This window comes from Solanum stenotomum, chromosome 5, assembly GCF_019186545.1.
Source record: "Solanum stenotomum isolate F172 chromosome 5, ASM1918654v1, whole genome shotgun sequence".
Lineage (NCBI taxonomy): Eukaryota > Viridiplantae > Streptophyta > Magnoliopsida > Solanales > Solanaceae > Solanum > Solanum stenotomum.
The window spans coordinates 58,915,255-58,939,070 of record NC_064286.1 but is presented as its reverse complement, the minus strand read 5'-3'; the positions used below and the strand labels follow the sequence as shown (position 1 = coordinate 58,939,070).

At 30.1% G+C, this 23,816-nt stretch overlaps 2 protein-coding genes across 3 annotated transcripts in view; one reads left to right on the top strand and one right to left on the bottom strand.

Moving 5' to 3' along the window:
• Window positions 1–23,816, bottom strand: part of LOC125864743 (acyl-coenzyme A oxidase 4, peroxisomal-like) — a 1,153,105-nt gene that overhangs the window by 188,954 nt on the left and 940,335 nt on the right. The gene's annotated exons all lie outside the window — the stretch shown is intronic.
• On the top strand, window positions 17,199–21,995 carry LOC125864774 (probable magnesium transporter NIPA6). The gene is made up of 9 exons (XM_049544842.1): window positions 17,199–17,467; window positions 18,921–18,977; window positions 19,088–19,178; window positions 19,272–19,432; window positions 19,552–19,679; window positions 19,819–19,956; window positions 20,815–20,907; window positions 20,993–21,110; window positions 21,554–21,995. Exons 1-9 carry the CDS (start codon window positions 17,344–17,346, stop codon window positions 21,664–21,666), a joined length of 1,023 nt encoding a protein of 340 aa, XP_049400799.1. The 5' UTR covers window positions 17,199–17,343; the 3' UTR covers window positions 21,667–21,995.

The following is a 23,816-nucleotide window of genomic DNA, read 5'->3' as shown; positions in this document are numbered from 1 at the left end:
GGGGAGTATATTAGAGATTATTTTTTCTATTTTTTTTACTTGACTTGTATTAGTTACTTAGCTACATTTACTAAAAAGAATTAAACTTTAGTTTGTATAAATAATTTAGCTACATGTATTGTCACTACTTATCATTCGGTCCTTTAGTATTCTATTTTTTTTATGAAGCACAATTAATATAATTATCTCATCTCAACAACAAAAAAAATCATGTTGATTAGGAGTTTCATTTTTATTATACTTGCAAAAAGTAATTGAAAAATAAAATATTAATTTCATGATGCCATTTTTTTGCTTATGTAACAATCTATTTTCGTCGCTATTCTTTTTCGTTTGAAATGTATTTATAATATTGATATAGTCACCGATTATTATATTTTTTTGTTCAATTTTTGTATTTTCACCCCTTATTTTCATTTATTTATTTTACAAATAAAATCAATGCATAATTATTAATGCATTTAATGTCTAATAATATTGTACATTTAAATTATTTATAACTCATGTCTCTTCGTCTTACTTTTAACTTCTAATCTTAAATATTATTCATAACTTTTGTATGTTTCATTTTTCATAGTTCTTATAAATATTTAATTAGTGTTTAAAAAATTATAATAAACAAATGTAATAACAAAGACACAATAAAAAAAATTCATTTTTTTTTACAAAATTAGAATTTGTATAGAAAATTAGTACTCCTACAAAAGATAGAGGAAATTAAAAAATACAAAATATTTTCAATATAATACAATATATTGTTATTTCAAAATATTACCTCTTATTCCATTGACTTCACCACGGTGAATATTTTGTCTACTATATACATATGAATAGTTTGCACTTAAAAAGATGCAAAAAGAAATTCTATTTTATATGTTTAAAAAATGATGAAAAAACGTATCATATAGCAGATGAAGAGAAATATCAATATTATCTTATATATTCAACACTAATCTAAATATAAATTTTACATATTATTATCTTATAAATATTTCATATAGCCGCGCAAAGCACAGACAATTTCACTAGTATTTTAATAATATTAAGTAAAATAACTTTAACATTACAAGATTTATTTAATAAGCTTAATATAATAATATCAAAATTAAGTGAACCTTAATTACTCATTGGCAGCGTATTAATTGTTTTATAAGTTTGGTGAAGAAACTAATTGGAATCATGAAACAAAATTAGTTACGTTTGAAACACAAAGTTTGAGATATAATAGTTTTTAGGCTTAAGTCATCTGCGGCCTGTTAAAATTGTCCACATAATTCACTTAGACATCTCAACTAGGGCTAGTACCTATTGAACACCTAAAATATTCAAAATGTGTATCTATTAAACACAAAATACTGATGAGGTAAAAAAACGTGTTCTTCACTTTCCATGAGCGCGTGACGATACCCAAATAACATTTTCCTTTTTCTTTTTTCCCGTAAAAGGTGCACTTTTTAATTTATTGACCCTTGACATTAATTAATAAAGAAACCAAATGAAATTAACTAACAATACAAAAAAAACACGTCTTCTTCCCAAGATGTTGCCTCAACGATTTCCATCCAACATCATTCCACCATCTCTGTACTTACCAGTTACCTCTCATGCCACTCCACTCCTCCAACTTCCTCTCACCCTCTCCAATTATTCTTCTATTTTTTCCTTTTTATTTTTCATGTTTCAAATATTTCAACGCAGTTCCATTTATTCCGATAAAAGAAAATTGAATCAATTCTTTTTCCGGCAAAAGTTTGTTATTGTTTCTTATAAATGTGATAAATGTTTATTAATCGAAAGAAAAAAGATGAAGGCAATGTATAAGAGGAGTTGCCAATGAAAAGGGAATGAAAAAGTGGTGCGATGATTTATATGTGTGTCGGTGCCGGCGAGAAGGGGAAACAAGCTTAACACGAAGAAGATGAAGAAGACGGGAGGGTGAAGGCGTTGATTAAAAAAGTTAATTTTTATTTTCTTAAAATTCTTTTGGATTATTTAAATAGAATTTTTTAAAAATTCAATTCAACCGCCATGTGTCATTGTTTCATTGGTATACCTGCTATGTATTTGTGTTTGAGCTACACACAATTTTGATTTTCAACTGATTATCATTTTGTGTAGGTTAAAGTGTTCAATAGGTACTAGTCTTAGTTGATGTGTCTAAATGAATTATACGAATAATTTTAAGGGGCCACAGATGACTTAAGCCTAGTTTTTCTATAGAGTATGTTATTAGCATCATAATTGTCAATTTGTCACTGACATTTTGTTTTTTATTGCTACTTGAATTTATTGTATGGTACTGACAAATCCATTGTGATTATAAGAGAAAAAACATAAATTCCACCTTGAACTTGTATCGAAAAGTCACTTACACGCTTAAACTATCATGATGATCTATTACACACTTTTACTATTCAAAAGTGAACTTATTACCCCTTAAAACTGACGTGGCAAATAAAAAATGAAAATAAAAACTAAATGTGTCAGTTAGAAATAAAAATAAAAATAATAATTAAAATCAGCTTTTAACCCCCCCACCCTTACCCCCACACCTCTCCTTCAAACCTCTTCTTCTTCACACCTATTCTTCTTTTTCACATCTCTTCTTCACACCTATTCTTTTTTGGGAAAAGGCATAGATTGTCCCCTAAACTTGTACCCAAAAGTTATTTACACGCTTTTACTAATGGGCCGACCTATTACGCACCTTAAGTACACAAAAGTGTATTTATTTACCCCTTTCGTGACCCAACCCAAGACATTATGCATAGAGTGAGAGCCGCTCCCCTCCTAGTGAAGCCACGTAGTAAAAGACCCCAACCCGATTCATTTGACCCAAACCCGTTTCTTTTCACCCAAATTCGTTTCTTTTGTACCGAAATCCATTTTATTTTACCATAGTCCATTTATTTCACCCATCCGTTTCGTTTCTCTAAGAACACCAAAACCTAATCGAAAATTTCATCTGTAAATCCTAATTTTAGCTAAAGATTTCTTCAATTCTGTAGTGTTTTTGAAGCATCATTGTAGTTTTAATAATCTAATCAAGTTATCACTGTCATATTTGAAGAACACTGGTGTGTTGTTGATCGAGGCGTTCATCGTTTGATGGAAGCAAATCGGTGGTTCCTAGGGTTTGGTGGGTACAATCAAGGCGTTCATCGTTCTTAGTGTTTTGTCGTCTCCATATTTGAAATGTCAGTCAGCCATCTCTAGGGTTACTTCATAGTTCATACTTTTTAGCTTATGATTATTTCATCTTTAATTTTCTTTCAAGTTTACTGTATGTCGTCTTTCATTCACATAATTCCTCTTTGTTGTCGTATGTGTTTTTTCGTTATTGTTGAGGGTCAACTGTTAACATTATTTTCAGGTTAAAATGTCTTTCGAAATTATTACTTTGAGAATTTACCACGGTGGTGTTATGAAGATAGAAAAAAAAAGATACAAAGGGAAACTATATCATTGTGGAGGAGCTTATGAGTTTTTAGATGTTGATATAGATAGGTTATCTTATTTTGAATTGAGAGATTGTTTGAAAAGTTGAGGTATGAACCTGGACAATGTGTGTTGTATGTGAAACTTCCTAGAAGTACTGCTATGTAAGAAATCAAATCTGACTATGATACTACTTTAATTGCTGAGTGTTTGAGTCATGGTGATATTTTGGATTATTTTGTGTGTCAATTTGTTGCTGATCCAGTTTTGGTCCCACCTTCATTAGAATATGAGGAAAGTGGAGTAGGTAAAGGAGCATCTCAAAACAGTGAGCCTAATGCATCTTTTGATACTGAATTAGAACCAACACACGAGGCCCAAGAAAATGCCTCAAACCATGCCTCTGCCAATTCAAATACATTTTCTCCTGTACAGTCTTTCACTCCTCCAAATACTCCTTCTGCTGCTCATCAAACTCCAACCCTATCCATCCTTCTACTGATCCAACTCTTAACCCTGTACATCCTTCCTCTGATCCAATTACTGACACTGTCCATCCTTCTAATGGACAAGATTCAGATAGAGAATCATTAATGGGGGATTTAATGGGAGTGGTGTACATGAAGCGCTAAGAAGTTTTAGGGAGGAAAATAGTAAAAGAAAGAGAAGGAAAATGGGAGAAAGAGCTCCATTGCATGATCATATCAAGTTAGGAACAGAAAAAAGGGCCAGATGCTAGGTATGATGAATCTACAGGTGGTAATAGAAACAACTTAGAAGGCAAGCTAGTTGGTGATGAGCCTTACTATCCCTCAGATAATGTTGCTAGTTTTGAAACAGATTCAGATGCTTTCAATGATGATGAATGAGAGGTTCAATAAAGAAAGAGAGTTAAGACAAGAAAGAGAAAGAAGGTGAATATAGTTGTATTTGATGTATCTTCTTAGAAAATAGTGTGGGAATTGGGTCTTGTATTTGAAAGTGTTAATGAGTTTAGATCTGATGTTACCAAATATGTTGTTGCTGAACATGTTGCAATTGAAATGTATATTAATGAACCAACAATGGTAAGAGTTAGGTGTACAGTTGGTTGTCCTTGGGTTTTATTTGCTACCTTTGATTCTAGGACAAATAAATTTGTTGTAAAGACATACAATCCAGTTCACAAATGTGATCCTACTAATAGGAAGAAGCTTTGTAATAGCAAGTTCTTATCTAGTCATTATAGTGAAATGATAAAGGAACAACCTGACATTAGAATCTTTGAGTTTCAAGGGCTTATTAAAAAAGAATTGGATTTATATGTTGGAAGAACAGTGTGTAGGAGAGTAAGAAACAAAGTATTACATGAGCTGATAAGTGACTATGTTCTTGAGTTTGGGAGGATTTTGGACTACAAAGACGAGTTGCTAAGAACTAATTCAGGTAGTACATGTGTAGTCAAGTTTCATGAGGAAACATTTGAAAATGGTAGAAAAATGTTTCAAGGCTTCTACATATGTTTTGATGCAATGAAGAAGTCCTTCTTGACTGGTTGTAGGAAGTGCATTGGTTTGGATGGTTGTTTTCTAAAGGGGGTATCTAAAGGTCAATTATTGGTTACTGTTTGTAAAGATGGGAACAATCAAATGTTGCCACTGGCTTGGCAATAGTTGAAGTTGAAAATAAGTTTACTTGGGATTGGTTTGTCAATCTTCTAAAGGAAGATCTTCAATTGGGCGATGGTATAGACACAATCATATCAGATATGTAAAAAGTTAGAATATTTATTGGTTTTTTGATTTATTTCATGTCTTGAATTTATTTATGAATGTCTTAGTTTCTTAGTTTCATGTCTTGAATTTTCTTATAGGGTCTTGAAATTGCCATAACTGATCATTTGCCAAATGTTGAGCATAGAATATGTGTTAGACACATCCTTGCTAACTAGTCAAAGAGATGGAGAGGTATTAAGAGAAAAAAATATTTATGGAGGTGTGCAAGGTCTACTTTTGAGGCTGAGTTAAAAGATAACATTAGTTATATGAAAAGGTTGGGCCATAAGATAGTTGATCACTAGTATTATAATCCTGAAAGATGGAGCAAGCTTTACTTCAATTTTACCTCAAAATGTGATGTTGTAGACAATAACATGGCTGAATGTTTCAATTCATATATATTAGCAACAAGGCATAAGACTATAATTACAATGCTTGAAGAAATTAGGGTGAAAATGATGAAAAGAATAGGGTAGATGAGAAAGTTTTGCAATACTTGGATCTGTGACATTTCTCCAATGGCAATGAAGGTTCTACAAGATAACACAGCTAAGTCTATGAAATGCAGCATTGAATGGAATTCAGATACAAGGTATGAGGTACTTCATGGACCATACATACATGTTGTAGATATTCAAAGGCAAACATATAGTTGTAGAGCATGGATGTTGAATTGCATACCATGTCCTCATGCAATAGTTGCCCTTCACCATAGAAAATTGGACCCAATCAACTACATTTCTTATTGGGATAACAGATAAACATACATGAAGACATACAACTACTTCATTAAGCCAGTTATGAATCTGAAAATGTGGCCAGAATCACAAAACATCTCTGTGATACCACCTCATGTTAGGAAGATGTCAGGAATGCCTGCCAAGAAAAGAAAGAAAGAGAAAGGTGAAACCAGTAAAATTGGAAAATTATCCAAAAAGGGATTGCGATGTCATGCAACACTTGTCATAACAAGGGTCACAATAAAAGAAAGTGTCCCCTTGGTGCACCTGCTTCTGGCACAAGCTTTACTGCTGGACCAAGTTCAAGACATGCTGATGGACCAAGTTCAAGACCTTCTTCTAGACCAAGTTCTTGCCTAAGAGCAACACCTGCTGCTGCACCAACATCAACACAAACTACTGGCCCTGCTGGCTCAAGAGCAACACCTGTTGTTGCACCAACATCAACACAAACTGTTGGCCCAAGAGCAACACCTAATGCTCCAACTAGAAGATGAAGGGATAGATCAAAGGGTTCAACAGAAAATGTGATATAGTTTCCTTTACTTACTTCATGTATAAGTTTTAAATAAGTTGCTTTACTGAATATTTGTTATTTTTTTGGGTAGTGTTGCTAGCAGAACAAGAATGGTTGGAATGGGTGTACTACACACACAAAGTGGTACTACTATTATTAATGTAAGTTTCCTATTTCTATACTTAAATATCATTTATTATTTATTATTTTTTCTTTAATCACAAATTAAGATTATTTATATTCATTTGAATAGCCTGAAATGCCTAGTGAAAGATTTAGAAATGTAAAGTCTTTAGCAGTTGTCACTGGAGATCTTGGGCATAAACCAACATGTGGTGTGAAATGGAAGGGAAAACAAGCTATGACCTCAAGACAACTTGAAGAGATGAGGGGAAGAAAACAAATGAAGACTAGGTCTAAGGTTGCACATTTGAGCCAAGAGAGCTCTAATGCAATCTAACTTGTTTTGGTAGATTTTACATTATGTTTTGTTGGTTGATAGACAATGCAATGCACTTTATTCCTATTTAGTTTCCTTATATTTAAGACAATGAATAGGAGCTGTGACTGCATTTTAATTTGTGGTGTTTGATAATGTAACTTCTTTGACAACTATTAACTTTTATTTTGATTAATGATTATGCAATTATGGATGTTTGTTTATGTAACAATATTGCTTCTCTTTTAGTTGACGATTTCTATGTTTATGGAGGGCAATTAGTGACTACTTTAGTAGTGGCTACACAAATGTATAGTTTAGACAATTGAGCAGATAGTTGTAGACACTAAATGTATAGTTTATGCCCAATACAAAACCAAATACTCGCCAACATAAATTAGACAAATTAAGATAAGGGAAGCCTTGAAAATTCTTCATTACACAAACAAATTCAACCAACATCTTTTCATTACACAAAGCTTTACAAGTTCAACACAATATTGCAATTTTTTGGTATAAGAAGAGATCATGGCAATTTCCTTGAATTTCCTTCTCCTTTCAGAAACAATACTCTTTGAAATACTAACTTACACCTAAAATACAAACACACAACAGAGCAATCCAAAGTTGTTTCTCCCTTTTCTTGGACTTGACCAATTTGTTTTTCCATTTCTTTTCAACTGTTTTCATCTTCTTCAAATCATCATCAAAATTGTCCATTTTTGACTCTATCTTGTTCATATCTATTTTGCTTTCCATAGATTTGGTCGACTTAGTCGGCTTGTTGATTTCCTTATCTGAAGTTTCAACTTTTTGAGAAGATTCAACACTATGTTCAAGCTCGGCAATTCTTCCCAACAACTTGGGAATCAAAATTTGGATCTTGGATCAATACAATCATCCTTCCAAAGCCAAAAATCGCACGATCTAGCATTCTTGAAAAATAAAATGAATCATTTTATGTCTCTTGAAACAACAAAATGAATCATTCAACTCTTAAAAGATATTAACTTACCCCACAGTAAGAACAATCCCAATATCTTCTACTAGGATTTTTTGGGGTCCAAGAGGTCAACAAAGGTAAACCAAATTCATGTTTGCATCGCACCTCTTCCAATTCATGATCTTCCTCTTGCAAACAGAGCCTAGTCAAGCTTATTCGAGCCATTGTATGACCTTAATAAGAATTACAGCGAATCAAACAACTAAAAATTAAAAAAAATTACGAAATAGATAGAAACAAATCAAAATGAAAAGAGATGAATGAATAATAGTGAAAACGAGTTACCTTTGATTCAAAAGAAGAAATTTTGAACTATGTTTGAATTCAATTTGGGCTTCAGATTTTTGGGTGAAAATTTAGGTTCTTCTTCATTAGAGTCGGGTGGGTGGGTTATAAGAAGAGAATGGGAATATAACCGTTGGGTTAGGCTTTTTTTATTAAAAAAATAAATAAAAATGACTTTATTAGCGTGTTGACGAGCTCATTTATGTGGAGCGAAACACGCCCTGGATTGGGTGATGGAAGGGGTAAATAAATACACTTTTGTGTACTTAAGGTGTGTAATAGGTCTCCCCATTTATTAAAGTGTCTAAGTAACTTTTGGGTACAAGTTTAGGGGGGGGGGGGGGGGGGGGGCAATTTATGCCTTTTCCCTTCTTCTTCATTCTTTATACATCACAATCTCAAAGTACAACTTTTCTTTTTGATTAGCAATTAGGTTAATTCACATAGATTTGTTAGTGAATAATTGTATTTTGTGATAATTTTTACTAAAGGAAGAATCTAAAAAGAATTTTGGATAAACCTAAATAAATAAATTCTTAAGTTATGTTTAGGTGATTTTGGTTGATTGTTTCAATCTCTTCTATTTTTTGACTTTGTTAAAGAAGTTTTGGTTGTTAATCAATTTTTGGGTTTAGTTGTAATGACAACTTTATGGGTATGGTGGTTCTAGGAAGTGGGTGAAAAAAAAGAGGAAATTGAAAGTGGTGAAGAAGATTAATCAATTTTTGAATTTGTTGAAGATGACAACTTTATGAGTGTGGTGGCGCTGGGTAACGATTTTGAAAAAAAAATGAGTGGAAATTGAAGATGGTGAAATAGAAAAAATTATATTAGAATGGTGAAGGTGATATTTAGTGATGGATAACGAAGAAGAAGAAAAATTGAAGGTGATATGACGGCGGTGAAGAACAAAGAATCAATAGTGAATAAGGTAGCCGAATATGATTTTTTTCCGTGAGATAAGAAATGGAGTGGGTGAGATTTTGTGATGAAGAAGATATAATTATTAGAGAATTTTAATAATTAATTAGAGATTAATTAGTTTAAAATCTATCTATTTATAAAAGGAGAAGAAAAAACGCCTACGTGTCAGCACCACAAAAAAAGAGAATTTAAGAATTATTAAATTAATTTAAAATCTAAAAATAAAAAATAAAAATTGCAAACACTACAAAAATAATGAAAAATTCAACAAGCAGTTTTTACAGCTTTTTTTAAAAATTCAATAATTTAAAGTTACCTTAACTTTTTACTGTTTTCAAAATATTTTTTATTCTTTTGATTTCGAATAAAAAAAGTAGGAGATATAAAATAATATTATAATAATTAGTATCATCTTTCATAAAATATCAAGTCCGAAAATTATTTTAAAACAAAGCACTTCATTTATTTATTTTATTTGTTAACTTACAATTTTATTATGCAAACTTAGTTACTATTTTTAAATTTTAAACTGAATGTCAAACAAATTAAATAACAAATCTGACGTTAAAACAAATAAAAATAACTTTTTCAAAATAAATATTAAAACTCCTTTTAAATATTTAAAATTAGAATTACTACCAAAATTATCAACAAAAAAGTTAGAATTACTACCAATTAAAAATCTATTTTTTAAATTAAAAATTTAAATTACGAAACACAAAAAGATAATATAAATAACTAATTAACAAAAAAAGTAGAAAATAAAAACTGTCTTTTGACAAAAAATATCTCCTATTTTTTAATTTCAAAACATAACTAACTAACCTTATCCCTATAAAATACACAATTTCATAACCCCACGACTTCCAAAAATAAACTACTACCCACAACTTTATCAACCCAGTTTTTCATAAAAATCTATTATTTTTAGAACTTATGTCATCATCCACTTCTATAGTTTAACATGTATTGTGCATGATCCTGTCCGTCTTTGTATTTCTTGCATTGTTTAGCCATCTCCTTGACCAAATCGTGATAAGGTGATGTGCACCAACATCGATGTTTTTAACTGGCAGGATGATAATTAATAGAGATGGATTATCATAATGACTCCTCAACTTTTTTTTCCTAACTTGAATAATGATGCCTCAACTTGAAATGTATTACATGATCATGTTGAAACGATGACTAAATCATTATATTATTTAATTCAGGTATATGAAAAAAGTTATATGTACTGAGATGCAACTATTCATGAGTTATTTCAGTATTAGATTTTGTTATTAGTTGATGTGTTGATGGTAATACAAAATATGAATTATTTTTTATTTTATCTAATCTATTTAATTAATAAAATTTGAATAAATTATAATCTATAGAGTATTGTTATTCAGTTATTCATTTAATAATAATAATTATACATATAGTTTTGCCCTCTTGGTGTGTTATTGCTTAAAATATCTTTGATCTATTGTCAATAAAGTCTTTTCTTTATTTTCTTGACTTAACCATATCCATTGCTTCAAAAGTTGATGGACTCATTCTGACTTTTGTTGTCTGTTCAGTGCGGAAGTGCAATATCTAATGAAGGTGGCAACTGCTTATATCTAGATGATTAATGGATGGAGAGCGGGTGTTTGCACAGCGGCAAAAGACAATTCTACCTATGTGTAGCACTTCATAGTTCGTACAATGTCTTTTTAAGATAGTTCTTTTATTTCAATTGTGTGACTAAATATTGCACTTCATAGTTCGTACAATGTCTCTTTAAGATAGTTCTTCCATTTCAATTTGTGTGAGAAAAATTAGGAAACAGGGATAATGAGATAACGTGGGGTAGTTAATGCAATTGCGATTCGAGTGGAGAGTTAATTTCCAGATTAAGAATTTTTCATATTATTTCATTTTTTTATATTTCGTCTTCTATTTTTGATTTTTTTTTAAAAAATCAACACAATAATAATAATATTTATAATTTCCATGTTATTTAAAAACACATCTTACATCAAATTCTAACCCTCAAATATTTAGGATGTCGATAAAGAAAAAATTTAGAAGATATTTACTTCTGAATTATCAAGAATAAAGTTGAGAAGTTATAACTACTTTGAAACTATTTGTAAATAATAATTTTTACTTGGAATATTTTTATATATAATTCATCAATTTTAAAAACTTCTTTAATTTATAGCCTATTTGGTATAAAATGTATTAAAATTAAATTAAAAATTTAATTTGAATTGCACTTGAAAGATAAAATATTTAAATTTTGATTAGTTATTTTTTTCTTTTAGAAAAGAAAGAGAACAAAAGATGAAGAAAAATAAGAAAAGAATTCAAAAGAAAATATGAAATTTGTTTTCAATGGTATGTTTTACATAGAAAACTACATCATTGAAAACACCGATTTCTTAAAAGTATGTGAATACTTTATAATTTATGGATATGTTAGTGTGAACATAAAAAGTAAATTATTTTATTGGATGCTAAACTGTCATTTTAATATTTAATTTTTACTCAATATGTCATATTGGTAGTTTACTGAAAGGAAAAGCGTATTAAAAAATGAAAAGCAAAGTAATGAGGATGATAAAAAGGATGAAGATATTGTACGTGTGCGCGAATTATTTCTAAAATCATTTATTTTTTAAAAAACTTTTTTTTTTAAATTTATTTTGTTGTGCATCCTTATTTTATGAAATTATATTTGATTAAAATATTTGTGCAATGCCCGAATACATATACTAGAATGTTCTGCATGTCCCCCGTTGTATTTTTAATAGATTTTTTATATAATTGAAGTAGAATTTTTTTTATTTGATTCTTATAGGAAATAAGATTTATTATCATTGTTATACAAGGCTCTAAGATGAAGTAACGTAAAAAAATGTACATTATATTCTATATATTACTATTTCATTGCTTATATTGTTTCTAACAAGGATTTAATGCCTTTTTTTTAGGTAGAAGGAAGAGGTAATGAAGTAACATTTAATTGTATATATTTATGCGCTCTATCTAAACTATCTATATATAAAAGGAGAAGAAAAAATGACACATGTCAACACCACAAAATTTTAGTATTTTAAATAATTAATAATCAATAATAAATCTATCTATATATAAAAGGAGAAGAAAAAATGGCACATGTCAACACCACAAATTTTCAGTATTTTAAATAATTAATAATCAATAATAATTAAATAAATAAATATAGACATATGTCAATAATTAGAATTAGAACGACACATGTCATCACCACATAAAGTAGGATTTTTAAATAATTAAAATTTATTAATTACATGTAATAGGATTAAATAATAAAATCCAACTTTTTGTAATTATCTTAAATTCGAAATTAAAATATTAAATTTATTTATTAAAAGATTACTTAAAATTAACGTGATATAATCATTATATAATTTTCAAAATTTATATAAGATAATAACTAAAAAATTTAACTATCTAAATCTGAAAAACAAAAAATAAACATTGCAAAACATGAGTGTGATTATTAATTTTCAAATTTAAAAAGAAAAAAAAATTGCTCCACGTTAGTCAGTGGATAATTTTAAGGAACAATTCAATTAGTGGATAATTTTAAGGAATAATTTCAAATTTTAAATTATTATAAAATAAAAATTACAAACTTAACTAATAATAATATTAATATTAATATTTTTTCAGAAATGTTCCAAATGACAGTCACACATAAAATTCTTTTCCCGGTATCAATTTTCAAAATAAAATTCCCCCAGAAAAAATCGAAAATATTAAAAATATACAAAAACTATATTTTTTTTATTTTTTTATTTTTATTTGAATTGATCATAATCCTTATTTGATTGATGATTTTTGAATTTCAAATTGATGACAACTTCTTATCAACGATTTATTAACTTCTCATAATGAATGACTTCTTACTGCATTACAATTATCCTATAAATAAACTACCCCACTTCTTCTAAACCAACCCCACCCTCTTCTTCTCCTTTTGTTCTATTTTTTCCCCCCATTAATCAACAGGGAAAGAAATACTTTGGGATGCATACACTTACTTTGTTTTCGTTGTCTTCTTGAATTTATTTTTCATATTGAAAAAATCTATGATAGTTCAAATTATGAGTTTTTTGATATAATATAGTATCATGATTATCTATGTGATTAGTTTTCTCTTATATATATATATATCAAAGTAAGACACATCCAAGGAGGATCAATCCTCCATTAGTGAAGGAAATTTTCTATATATGTCAATATTCAATCAAAGAGTACAATTCTATATATGTCAATATCCAATCCAAGAATACAATAGTGGTACAATTATTGGTCTGATGAAACTAACGGTAATTTATGCTTCTTTGAAAGAATTCTTTTCGCGAAAAACTTACTTTTTATATTACAAATATTTTGAAATTCTAAAATGTTATGTTTCAGATGGGGTGTTATTAGCAATGAAGAAGATAAAACAAGAATATTGATGTCGGGGCCATAAATTCTATGTCAGGAAAGGAAAAAATTAAATATATACTAGGAGAAATATTTATATAAAATATTTTAGTAAGGAAATACTTAAATTAAAATCAGAAAAGGAACAAAAAAAATATTATTAACTAAGTAATAAACAAAATTAATTTAAAATCTGGAATTAAAAATTTAAAACAATTTAAATCTTAAAATCTGTTTAAAGGAGAAGAATATTTATGCACGATGGAGTTTTTTAAAACATAATTCATATTCAATTAACAAAGTTAATTTATAATCTGTAATTTAAAATATTTTAAATCTGAAAATCTTTTTAAATCTGAAAATATTTTCATTTTAAATAACAGAAAAAGAAGAAGATAACTTTACCCTTTTTTTTTAAAAAAAAAATCTTCCCACGTTTTAAAAAATAAGACGAATCTCTTCTTCTTATACTCTTATATATTTTTGTATCTATTGTTTTTAATTTTTATCGACTTTTAATAATTATATTATACCATCAGATTTTTGCTCGATGTTGAGATAAAGAAAAAATAGAAGTAAGTGGCACATGAAAGTGAAAAACATCCTTTAAGTTTATGTATCATGGTGAAAAATTTAGAGAATTAGAAAAATAAATGTAAGTTTTGATTCATTTGATATTTGGTATATTAGAAAGATAAATTATAATGAATATTTTATTTAAGTTGAATATCCGAATAAAATAAGTATAATGCCTCTGATTATGATCCGTTAGCATCTCTGAAATAGTTGAAGTTGTTACAAAAAATAATAGTATTGCATCGATTTGGCCAAGAATGACATTCAAATTATTATTATTGTTTTTAGTTTTCTGAGTGAAAGTTGGGAGGTTTAAATAAAAAGATTTTTCAATTAAATTTGTGTTTTTTTAAGAGTATTATACTAATATCATTAAAATAAAAAAATAAATATTAAATATTAATTAAAAATCTACATGCATATGCATCACAAAAAACCACGTGTCATTTTTAGGATAAAATTATTTGTCATTGTAATTTTAAGTTATTGGTATTATTAAGTGCATAATATGTTTTATTAGTTATTTTTAAGTATAAAATTATCACATTTTAAATTATCCGCGCAACGCGCGGGCACGTATACTAGTATTGTTAACAAAAGAAAAGTAATTAATAAAGAAAAGAAAACACTTTTTTTAATAAAAAGTCATAATTTCTGACATGGCGCTGATGTAGCGCTGATGTGGCAGTGATGTCGTTGATGTGGTAGCGAGTGTATTACACCACACCTTGTGAGAGTGGTGTTACACGTCTCAGGATGGTATTAAAAATTCACTTTTGAATAGTAAAAATATGTAATAGATCATCATGATAGTTTAAGCGTGTAAATAACTTTTCGATATAAGTTCAAGAGGAATTTATGACTTTTCCCTTATTATAATGATGAAATACATCATATAATGTTCCATTGATTTATTGTAATAGTGTCGTAATCTTTTTTTCTTCTTCTTATCTTGCGATTACTATTCGATAATCCTATATATTTTATTCATTACCTTATTGTATCTTTATTTTATAATAACTCTACTTCAAACTTTACTTTTTCTTTATAATATTATAAATGTATTTGTTTGCAACAAATTTTATTGATAAATCAATATGAGTACAATTTTGTTCCTCTCTTGATTCTTCTTTCATAAGATTTATCGTATTTCTTTAACTAGAATGATTTGATTTGACCATTAATATTTCATGAATTTGCGAAATATTCAAAATGTCTCTTAAAGGGAATATAATATCCTTTACATATGCATGAATTAGAGTTTAGGGTTATGTAGCCTATAATTGAAATCGAACATACCTTGTAAAGTCTCAACTCGAATTAAACACATCTAGTAGAGTCCAAAAAATTTCAATGTCTATACTATTCTTTAGATTGATGATGCATGATATTACTATATAAGAAAAGCATCAACTGAAAAATGATAATAGGAAAATTTTGAAAATTATTTTTTCTCGTTTTATTTAGAAAAAATATTTTCCAAATAATTTTTTTAAAAATATTCTATAAAATGCCTCTGGTAGCTTTCAATCTTTCTTATTTGGACAGCCACGTGGTTATTACGTGATTTTTAAGGTCTTTCTTCCTTGGCTGGCTTTTTAATACCAAAAATGAATTGGTGCCAAGTGGCTCATAAAAGTCAAATACACTTCCTAATTTTTTTAAAAAGAGTCTTAATTAAAAAGGTTAATATTAATGGAGAAACTAATTGTTCAATGCAAAAGACAATAAGAACATATTGGCCGAAAAGGTCAAAAGAGTTTTGGGTTTCTATTAGTTGAACTTTTCAAAATTAATTGTTACGTGATCCTACTTCTAGTCCTAATTATTTATATTAAAATTCCTTATTTCTCTCCTAAGGGATTGTAATTTCATATTAAAACATCGCTTATTTCTCTCCTAAGAGATGGTAATTTCATATTAAAACTATGTGCTTCCTAAAATTTATATTATTATTTATCTGCAATTTTTTCGGTATATACTTCTAATAAAATACAATTCTCAAGATTTTAAAATATTAGCTAAACAAACTAATCTTTTTTATCCATTTTAATTATCATGCTTATTAAAAATAGTTAGTCTAAAAAATAATTTTTCTTATATTTAAAAAATTTAGATATAATTAATCATTTATTTTCACCTTTACTCTCTCTTAATATTAAACTTGTTTGCCCAAACTGTTAGAGAGAAAATAAGTGTGTGGAGAAAAATAAAAGTTAATTTTCAGAAGCTAAAACAAGTAGCCTTTGCGTGAAAACACTTTTTAAGAAATATTTTAGAGAAAATATACCCTTACAATTATTTTTTATAAGTTTGGCAAAGCATTAATTGTTAAGTTCAAAAGTGTTTGTAAATTTGGCCAAACACGGAGTTCTTTCTAACCAAATACATATATTTTTGTTTTCAAAATAAATTGATTTTAGAAGTTTGGCTAAATATGCAGAGAAATTAATGTGTTTGAAACAAAAGAATTGTATTAAATTGAAATTAACTAATAATAAGATTAATTTTTTAAGTATCCGATTAATAATGAAGTAATATAATACTCGTAACGACTGAGCCCTGATGTGAATCTGAAGCCGCGTAGAGAATAATTGTTCTACTATGATTAATTAAACAAAATAACAAAAAAAAAAAAAAAGATACAAGTTTGAAATTGGAACAATGTGAATAGAACAAGTGGCCCAGCTCACAAGACAAATTTGGGTTTTTGCTGCCTGGTTGGTCAGGTCTTTCATGGTGGTTAACCATCATCTCACGATCAGCAAATCTTCAATTAATCTCCATTTTCAAGTCAGTGTGGCCCTCCATCATCATCGTCATCATTCTACTGAATCCATATTAAAACGAAGCTTCCGAAAACAACCACGAATTTAGGGGAGACCGAGCTGCCATTCCCTGATGACTCTTATCAATTTCTCAGATCTCCCCTTCATAAACCCATACATACATCTACTACTCCTTTTCTAGCCCCTCAAAGATCTGTATATAGTTGATTGGTTTTGTTCCGAATCGGTATCCAATTACTAGCTTCAGTTTGCTGCCTCTTTTGTCTTTTTTTGAGGTGATAATTGAGATTTTGTTTTCGACTCTATTTGGCGGGAAATTGGATTTGTCCTCATCTTACATTTTGGAATTTTGAATTCAAACAGGTCATTATCCTGATCCCTTTATAAGGATTTCGTATTATTATACCTGAAGAAGTAAGGAAGAGGATGGTGATTTCGGATAACACCAGAGGGTTAATTCTGGCAATATCATCAAGCTTGTTTATTGGAACGAGCTTTATATTGAAGAAGAAAGGTCTCAAGCGTGCTGCTGCTGCTGGCACTCGAGCAGGTTTGTTGATCTTTAATCTCAATTGAATTGCAAATCAGCACATTTGACTTATCCTTTTCTAATTGTTAAATAGAGGCCTTGTTCACAATGTAAATCGTTCAGAGTTAAGAGAGTTTTGTCTAACTTTACATCGAAACTAAAGTGTTACTATAGAACTTTTGCTTGCATTTTATTATTTGGTTTACTTACCGGAACGGATAACATTCGAGATCATGCAGGATTATACACAAAAGATTCTGTTTATTATCTCGGTTATTGTTGTTAAGGGCTTATTAAGAAATTTCAATCTTTTAGGAAACTTGGATGTCGACAATCTGGTATCTAGACAGTGGTCTCGGGTTCAGTTTTAGGAGTCAATTTGACACAAAGGCTATATTGAGAAATTTATTGGATTGCCAATTTCAAGTTATGGCATCTTAAGATCTGCCTAGGATTTGATAGACATTCTAATTGAAGATTAGTTTGAAAAATTCTCCATGGAGATCATATTAATGAGTTAGGAAGCTGTTCACATACAAAAAATATTTTGTGAAGCCCTTACAGATGCTTTGTTGCAAACTAAAGACTATCAACTGATTAGTCACGAGCAAGATGAAGAGGCAAAGATATATATGGTGGGGGTTCCATATTTCAATATAGTTTCTATAGTATATGTCATGATCATATGGAAATTTTAAAAAATGTTAGTATGTAAACTTATGGTTTGTCCATGTTCTGTGAAGTGCTTTCTTAGATATCCGTGTGGAAGTACCCTCAAGGGTGGCCAGTTTATCCCTCTTGTGTGGTTTGCGAGTTATTATAATTGAGTCGGGTAATGGTTGCAGGCTCTCTTGTCATCAAAAAAGGATAACCGTGTGGAAGTTTAGATAAATGTTTGAAGTTGTGGAGAAATATTAATACCTTTGATGGTTTTATGGACTCTTATTATGCCAGAGATTTTGATAAAAAGGATCACTCACAGGCTATACATTTTGTATTGGTGGTTGTGTTGGTTGCTGGAAGGTGCCATTACAACATCTTGCAACATTATCTATTATGTGGCTATATATATGGCTATGGCTGAGGCGATTAAAGAAGTTTTGAGGTTAAAGGGTTTGTTTGACCAGCTTAGTCCATGTCGGGTGTAATTACTATTTATTTTCATTGAGTTGGTAACAGTTAGAAATATAAAATACTTCAGGGTCTTCTGCTTTGTTTTTAAGAAATTGCTGTTGAAATTTCTTCTGTTCTCTTGATATATCAATTCTATTGATTTTTTAAATTAAAACTGCAATGTTTTATTGCTTAATTTCAGTTGTTCTGAAGTCTTTTAGTGCCACGTTATCATTGTCTAATTTATGATTCATGACCCTAAACTAATTAAAATCTGTAATACAAGATCATTTTGTCCTCATCACATACTGTGCCAACTTCTGGTCGCTCACTTAAACAGTTATTCTGATATTTACTGCAGGAGTTGGAGGCTATGCTTATTTGCTTGAACCACTTTGGTGGACAGGCATGATATTAAGTGAGTAAATCATGAGTTGTCTCCACACCTAAACCCCCTTTTTGGATAATGAATGTATTGGTATTGTGTGGTTTGGATTTTGATGAAAATTTTGGATTTGGATTATGTAGTGATCGTTGGGGAGGTGGCCAATTTTGTGGCTTACATTTATGCTCCAGCAGTTCTGGTGACCCCTCTTGGTGTTTTGAGTATAATTATCAGGTATAATTTTTGAAGTTTATGAACTATTTGTAAGCTCTAATAATGAACCATGAGTGGTCTTGACAAAACTTAGCTTGGTGAATTTTTGAATAGTGCTATTTTGGCGCACTTTCTGTTGAAAGAACGATTGCAAAGATTAGGTGTACTGGGATGCATTTCGTGCATCGTGGGCTCAGTGGTTATTGTTATCCATGCACCTCAGGAGAATATGCCAGCTTCTTTAGAAGAAATCTGGATTTTGGCAACTCAACCAGGTTTGAATTTTGTGTCTTCAGCATAGATGTTTTTCTGTTTATCATGCCATAGGTTAGAGAAACCTCATCGCACTTATAGAAGTAATTACTTATTTCTTTGTTACTGCCTCTGTCTGCAGCATTTTTGGCTTATGTAGCTGCAACTTTATCGATGGTGCTAGCTTTGATTTTGCATTTTGAGCCTCGCTATGGGCAGACAAATATACTGGTTTATTTGGGAATCTGTTCCTTAATGGGTTCATTCACGGTATCTTGTTTTCTTTTAAGCTACTATTCTTAGCTGCAATGTGGACACAAAACTGTTTCTGGATGTGGTGCGTTTTGCACATATCAACAGTTTGCTACCTTGAGATTGGTTGCTGTAGTTTTTTCATGGTTCTTTGCAGATTGTCAGCATAAAGGCTATTGGAATTGCAATAAAACTTACTTTGGAAGGAATTAGTCAAGTTGCTTATCCTCCGACATGGTTTTTTCTTTCTGTTGCAGTGATATGCGTCATCACACAGCTAAATTACCTTAATAAGGTAATACTTTATCTATAGAGTGGAATGGATACAGGGGATTTGAGAAGCCGACCTCAACTAATTTGTGATTGATTTGTTCTTAATTGATGTATTCTGATCAACCTATCAAGCTTTTGCTTGCCCATACCCGAGAGTAGTTTAGATCATACATCTATGATCTATGTGCATATTTTCTATCATTCATTTAGATTTAGATATTAAAGTAATTATTCCTCTTTATGCGCTCCTTCTATTGGTGCTAATTTTTTCATAGTGTGTCTCGGTATTTGTCAGAAAGATAAAGCGTAAGCTTGATAATGAGAATTGATACCTACTATGCTAGAACGTTCTTCAGAACTGTAGACTTTGTTTATGTTTCTTTCAGGTTTTTGTAATTTGGAAATATAATTCAGCTTAAGATTTATTTTTGATGAACGTCATTAGATGCCCATGAATAGTTTAATGTCCACCTTGCACAGTCCTCTAGGAATGCCTTTTCTCATCCTATGTTGAGAAACAGGGTATCACAGTTCAGTTCCTTGAGTCAGTTGTTGGTCTTTCTTAAAAGCTTAATGATTGAGCAGCATAATTTTGGATATCTCAAACAAGTAGTTCCGTTTTCTAATATAGCACAATATTCTGGTCTATTGTGGTGTTAAATTTTCCTAATTAGCTGATTGGGGGATGCATAATTGATTGAAAAACCTTTTGACTGCTGCTGGACGACTAAAAAATTAGTTGGTTTGAAATGTGTACTATTAACATGAGATGTGTAATTTGTTTTGGAGTTTATGACATGCATGATTGTTATGGGTCATTCAAGGTGGTACCCTTTGGGGAGTTTAAAAACAATTCTGATATCTATACATCCTTTGATAGGCACTGGATACATTCAACACTGCAATTGTTTCTCCAATATATTATGTAATGTTCACCACAATGACCATCATCGCAAGTGCAATAATGTTCAAGGTATTCTGTCAATTGAAGCTCTTCTTCGTTATGGTCCTCTATGAATATGGTACAAGGTATTATGAATAGTCATCTCACTTTGCAGGACTGGGCAGGACAAAGTGCCAGCGACATAATTTCTGCGATATGTGGATTTATAACTGTACTTTCAGGAACAGTCATGCTCCATGTCACTAGAGAGCAGGAACCAGTTCCTTTGCCAGGTATGGATTAGACTAAAGTTTACTGGAAGTTCTTATCCTCACATATTATATATGTTCATTCTAGATACTGTGCTACCTTGCCTATTATCTACAACAAGGATGTCATCACATCTTTCTGTTGCACTCCTTTAAAAACCAGATGTTGAACTAGGCGTGATTACTGCTACTTCTGCGTTCCTTTGTAGTTTGGTGCATCATCACCAAGGGAGAATATATTTTACAGTGTCATATTATTTGATATATTGACATACTCGCTAGCTATTCCATTTGGGATGATCGCCAAGCCTCTTGAACACGTTTTTGACAGACGCATACATGTGTATTTCTGATGTTATATCACCATAGTAGAAGTTGAAATATGAGAATGAACTTTTCATATCTAGACATGCATCTCTGCTAGCACTGCTATTTTTCTACTTCTAATATTAAATTGGTATATGCAGGAACTGTAACCTGGTACGATGGGGAACAAATAAAGGCTATAGAGGATGGACATTACATCCTGTTGCATGATTCAGAATACTTAGACTCATATAGTGTCTCGACAAAGAATTAGAGTGGTTGATTGCAGAACTGGAGGTTCTATCACAGCCCATTCTTGATTTGTGCAGTAGAGGAAATGAGGTTCTCGAGTTCTCGTTTAAGCTGATTGATCTTGAGGTTCACAACTGCTTGGCAATTTCTTCCTATGTGCATAAGGCTAGAGGGAGAGGTTTTGATTTTTCAAGATTTCTTGAGCAACATGGGGATACATCTGGACATGGTTTTCTTGCAAATCTCTAATTGTCTAATTGCAGTCGGGGTTTGTACATATATGGCTTCTTTCTAATGTAATTATTCATTATTTTTTCATAATGAGATATAGCATTTCAAGCATATGTTTTTTCTGAAGGATGATAAGTACTGGTCTTCTTGCTGTTTGTATGTTTGTTTAGATATTTAAGTCAAATTTTAGTGAAACTCAATCATTTGACACCCATACACAAAGATCAAGATAGAAATTTGGAGCACGGGGTAATATAACGGGATAATGAAAGATCGAGTTTGAATTAATCAAAATCACATAATCCCCTTTAACTTTACAAGAGAAGCAACATCAATTGATTATGAGATACGTATTGAAAACAATTTTAAATTTGACGTGAATTATTACTTTAGTCCTTCAACTATTGATAGTTTAAAAACACTCCTCTACTTGATTAAGTAATTTAAGAACACCCCTCTTATGCCACATGTCATTCGCCTATGCGTGTATGTGGAATTTTTTACTGATGTGGCATACACATAGATATATATAGTAAAAAAAAAAAACATTCAACAATTAAATGCTAAAATTTAATAAAGAAGATTTTTTAAAAAAAAATTAATTGTTTTTCTTACCTTACCCCATCCCCTACCAGGTACCCCACCCCCACCCCCTCACCCCTCAAAATGTTTAAAAAGTTTTTCTCCGACTCCTTCCCCCCCAAAAAAAAGTACGCTTAAAATAAAATATATTTTTTTCTTATCCTACCCCTCTCCCCTCCAAAAAAAAAAAAAAAGTTTAAAATAATTTTTGTTTTTTGGGGTGCGTGGGTAGTGGGTGTCAGGCTAAGGGTACTGGGTAGATGATGGGGTGGGGTGATAAAAAAAAATGAAGTTCTTTTATCTTCTTAAATTGCTAAATTCCTAACATTTAATTATTTAAATGTTCTTTAAATATTTTTTCTATTACACATATTTATGTGTACGCCACGTCAGTAGAAATTTTTACATATATATACATGTGGCATAAGTGGGGTGTTTTTAAATTCACTTAATCAACTAAATGAGTGTTTTAAGACTGTCAATAGTTGGGGGACTAAAGTAATAATTCACGTCAAGTTTAGAAGTGCTTTCAATACTTATTTGATTGATTATTTGAATAATCACTTAAGACTTGCTTTATGATGATTCTTGATCTACAATCTAAGTGCGACTTGGTTAGTATATCAGGACAATTCATTATTTTATTAATTGACTAATTTAGCTTAATGATCTTTCAAACTTGTATTAGACTACATTTTTGAGATCCGTCAATCGATTAATTATGGATTGATTACCTTGAAATAGCAAGTCAATTCCCTAAATGGTCACCAAGTTTAGGGAGTTGCCTTGAAATATCATTTATGTTTCATTTAGGACCAAAATATCACTCAATTATCACTATTTTCCTCCAAATATACTTGACACTTCAAAAGCCTCACTCTCTCCTAATTGGCATGACATGTCATTAAGAATTTTTGTTAAATAATAGACTAATTTAATTCATCAAACTCATTTAACTAAAATAATGATCGTATTTTTTTTTTTAAAGAATATTAGTTTATTAAGAATAAATTTTCATACTTAATAATCTTTTATCATAATTAAATTTTTTATTTTTTTATGTTGTGAAGAATAATTTTTTAAAACTTACCATAATGTCATCAATTTTGAATAACTATGAGAAAATATATTCAAAAAATATTGATGTATAAATCACTTATGAATGTCAACTTACATCAATGAATCATATATTATATAATGGATCAATAATATTGAAGGTCTATTAACTATTAAAAAATAATTAATTGGGTGCTTTGAAATCCATATATACTTACAATATCTTTCTTTGAAAAGAAAATAGAAAGCGAATAGTATTTATATTAGAAAATAAAATTTTGATCTTTATTTATCAACATATTA